General features: G+C 41.4%; 2 protein-coding genes across 3 annotated transcripts in view; both read right to left on the bottom strand.

Moving 5' to 3' along the window:
* Positions 1-409, bottom strand: part of LOC111458800 — a 1750-nt gene extending 1341 nt beyond the window's left edge. Inside the window, exon 1 of one of the 2 annotated variants that reach the window (XM_023101619.1) lies at positions 132-409. In XM_023101619.1, coding sequence (XP_022957387.1) covers positions 132-224 — 93 coding nt within the window. In that variant the 5' untranslated portion in view covers positions 225-409. Of the gene's footprint in view, positions 1-54; positions 96-131 lie in introns of those variants that run through there. The other variant, XM_023101620.1, reaches the window with a different exon arrangement.
* Positions 410-658: 249 nt separating this feature from the next.
* Positions 659-3901, bottom strand: LOC111458799. Its single transcript, XM_023101618.1, has 6 exons — positions 3267-3901; positions 2975-3180; positions 1885-2164; positions 1722-1807; positions 1552-1643; positions 659-1374 (listed from the first exon to the last, which is right to left on the bottom strand). Exons 1-6 carry the CDS (start codon positions 3594-3596, stop codon positions 1136-1138), a joined length of 1233 nt encoding a protein of 410 aa, XP_022957386.1. The 5' UTR covers positions 3597-3901; the 3' UTR covers positions 659-1135.
* Between the last annotated feature and the right edge of the window lie 43 nt (positions 3902-3944).

Genomic DNA, 3944 nt, shown 5'->3' on the forward strand with positions numbered 1-3944 from the left:
GCACAACCTTAGCCTTCAAAAAAAAAAAAAAAAAAAAAAAAAAAAAAAACAGAACCCGCAGAAATATAAAAGCCTTTCATTTACACAGATTAGTGGAAAGGGTTAGTGAATGAATGAGACCAAAAACTTACGGTGCTGCGGCGGCGCTCGGCGCCGACAGCGAGGACGAAGGCGATGAGATGCAGAGAAGTAATGGTGACCAAGACAATAGCCGAAAGCGCCATTATTTGCCCCTTTCTTTTTTGGTGCGTCTCGAGAAGGAAGAAGACTAATGTAAGTGGCTTCAAAATTTGAAATTTAATCTGCTTTTGATGAAATTCGACGATTTTGGTTCTACGACGGAGCTGGGCCTTTTGCTTTTCTTGGGATGGCTGCCGAGGCCTTGATTTAGTGACCACTCTGACTACTGAGTTTTGATTCTCTGCTTTTATCTTTACTGTGGGGTCTATAATTATAACCAATAACTTTCGTTAAAATTGGTGTAGTAGACGTGGCGAGATCTAATTGGGTTGTTAAGGTGGTCGGTTTATTACACGAGTGCTGTTTTTGTTTATGCAAGTGGGACCGCTGCTTGGAATATTGAAGTCCCTGTTTTCCGGTTGTCTCACCGGCTGTAGGAAGTAATAAGAATATGCTTCGTTCTATTAACAGTAACAAATTGATTAAAAGATGTTTAAATATATTGTCACGGATGCTCAGCAGTACAGTTCAAGTTGAATGCCTAAATGCATCCCAGATCCAATCCCCCCTTTAAACAAAACTGTATTTTTACAAAATGACTGTCGGTCAGAGAGGTTAAAGGAAGGGAGGCAGGCCTGATTTCTCAAATGAAGGCCGGCCTTCGGGAAAAATAAGGAAAAAAAGCGCCTGCTTATTCGAACTATAGCATCCCTACACCATGCTAAACCAGCGTGCCTTACCACCAATGTTTTCTGCTTTCTATCGGTCTTTGTTACTGCATCATGCATGTGCTTCCCGACCTTCTAAGGCCGAGAGGCCTTCCTCTTCCTGTCCTCCTGAATCATCTCTTCACCAAGCAAACAGGAAATCCACCAAATTATGGGATTGTTTTCCAGGGCCACAGCATGTCAATCTTCGTTTCTAGATGGTAGGAGTATATTGCATCAGTAAGGCGTTACATCTGGCGGCTGAAGAATTGGAAGTCTGGGTGATTGACCTGGAGAGATCTTAACCACTCATCAGCTGCCTTCGAAAGGACGTTTGCCAATTGATGCTCAACTCCACCATTGCGCATCCACAATGACGACCCGTTGAACTTGTATGAAGCAAGTCCAAAAATTCGTAAAGGAATCTTTTTGGCACCATCCGCCTTACAAGGATATGTCACAGATGGCATTTGTGGGCTTCGAGGGCCTACAAAGAAAATGATTTATAATCGTCTCAGGTATATCATGAAACCACGAATCCACGCAATAGTATAAACAGTAAAATGGTCTCTAGGATACAATAGAATAAGAAAACGAACTTCAAGTGAAATCGTTAGAAAACTAATAAGACAAAAGCATGTCAAACTGGAAGAAATTCAATTACTTCTGATTGGTGTGTGTAGATAATGGTATGTGAGAAAGCAAGCATCAAGATCCTTTAATGTTTGCCCCGTTGGTATCCTGTAAATTGGGTACCTAAAACGTTTTGGGTTGGAAGCCAATTAGTCCATGGATATTAAAGAGCTTTCATAGAAAATGTGAAAATGCTGATACCATGCCACAGATATCCAACTATGTGGTAGCAGGTCACAGCTTCTCATTGTTTTCAACTGAGGGAAGCGTGAAGCAAGGTCCGATATCTGTATGTAAAAAATAACAGAGAAAAACGTGAAGCCATAAACCTAAATACAGTATCAAAACACAGAAAGCCACTTGCCTTATCAGCCAAAGGCTCACGTAAATACGGTAGGTCTCTTTCAAAATACTCGAATAGAAGGCGACCTTGAGAATTGAAAGATTCAGCCTCATCACTAGAGCAGTCCTGATGAAGTCCCAAGTGCTGATCCCTCAAAGACAATCTATCCATTCTAAAAGGAGTTGTGATAAACGGATCACTATGGTGGGGTGGTTCTCTACTGTGTTTTATTCTTCTCTTTGTTTCAGAATCACTACTACCATCACTACTTGAATCACTGTCACTTTCCTCACACCATCGCCTGTCAAACAACCAAAACTTATACATCAGAATAACAAAAGGGATTGTAAGAGAACAAAATAAAAGGTAGAATTCACATTTAAATTCATAAAACTCGGGAAAAATATAATGCCCCAACAAAGCACATAAATTATTCTTTCTTAATGAAGTCCAGCAACATTCAAATTATAAGAATACGATCAACCAAAAAGGTGAAATGACTCCAGCTATAAGAGATAGCAACCAAATTCTAAAAGATCGATGTAATTGAGTGTGTTTTCCATGGCCACTATTTCTTGAACAACAACCTCTCACACCTTAAGCAAATTAGAAAGCATTCGAATTGACAACGTGACCGAAAATGTATCAGGACTCAAGTGATTCGCCGAAGCTACAAGACCTCAAACGCTTTTGATCCATCCATTAATGAAGATGACATATTAACTACGCAGTCAAAAGTTGGTTAGAACTTCAAAAGGTTTGGCCAGAGAAGGGCGGAGCTTTGTCTAGACACGGGACCATCAGGGTGAAGCTAAAATGACTCCTCGGTAGATGAGAAGCATTCTATGCGAACCACGAATTCGCGCTATGGCCCATAGGATAAAGCAAATAGAGGGACAAAATAGAAGTAGAACATCAAATCACTTGAGATGAGAAAATACCCTCCCACCAAACCACAATCTAAACGAAAATTCAGAACCAAGAGATTGGAATCTCCCAAGGTAAGAAGCTGCATGCCAAATATGCATCAATGAATGGTTTAAAAAGAACAACATTTCATGCTTATATATTAAAGGAGGTAGAAGACATTCAATTCCAGCATGTTGAATACCTTGGCCTTGTAGACGATTCCATGGCATACAATTGTATGCCAGATAAATACGGGACATAATACTGAACCACACCATCAGTGTTGTTCAATAAAAGAGGCACTCCTGTCCCATAAGCACTCCACTCCTTGAAAGCCTCCCACAAATCCCCAAGCACGAAGTAAGGCTGCGTCTCCGAATCACGCATTCTACAACCTCTCCACGCACTCTGCAAGAAACAACACCCAAGTTTGTCCAGTTCGAGAAGTGTAATCGAACTAAAGTTAAACAATCCTCTAAGAAATTTGCTCAAACCTTAGAGAGAAACTGAGAAGGCACAGACGGAGTAGTCGATTGTAAGAAGCGCTCGAGATTACTCAACAGTGAAACAGCAGGCTGGGGATTAGAAATGGCAACTGGTTCAGTAGCTTCATCAGACTCCAGACGGCCCCCAGGCCGTCTAGTAATAGAAGAAGGCACGAAAACATCACTAACCGCGCGGGATGGAGTAGTAGCGGAAGCGTGTTGTTGAGGTCTACGGAGCCTATCATTTTGACGGCTGAGAAGGCCCTTCCTCGCTCTCGATGAATCGTAGAACCGGTCCTCTCCCCTACCGCGACCAAAGCGTACACCCATTCCAAGCATCTCGAAAGTGTAGCACCAAGTGAGGAACACTACTCTGCAAGTGGAAGTAATCGTGGTACAGGAAGAAAGTGAGGACCGATCTCAGTATCCGAAATCGAAACAGCAGAAACAGCAGAAACAGCAATTTGTCGGATCTGCCAGGGAAATCAGATCGCCGACGAAGAAATTCCACAAACAAGAGAAGCAATCCAAGAAACAGTAGCAATGAAGACACAGTCGAATCGAATAGGAAGAGGCGGGTTTCAAAAGATCAAAACGGTTCGACGAAAAAGACGATTCGGGTTAGGAGAGATCTTTTTTTTTTTTTTTTTTTTTTTTTTTTTTTTTTTTTTTTTTTTTTTTTTTTTT

The sequence above is a fragment of the Cucurbita moschata genome, unplaced genomic scaffold (assembly GCF_002738365.1).
Source record: "Cucurbita moschata cultivar Rifu unplaced genomic scaffold, Cmos_1.0 Cmo_Scf00021, whole genome shotgun sequence".
In the NCBI taxonomy this organism is placed as follows: domain Eukaryota; kingdom Viridiplantae; phylum Streptophyta; class Magnoliopsida; order Cucurbitales; family Cucurbitaceae; genus Cucurbita; species Cucurbita moschata.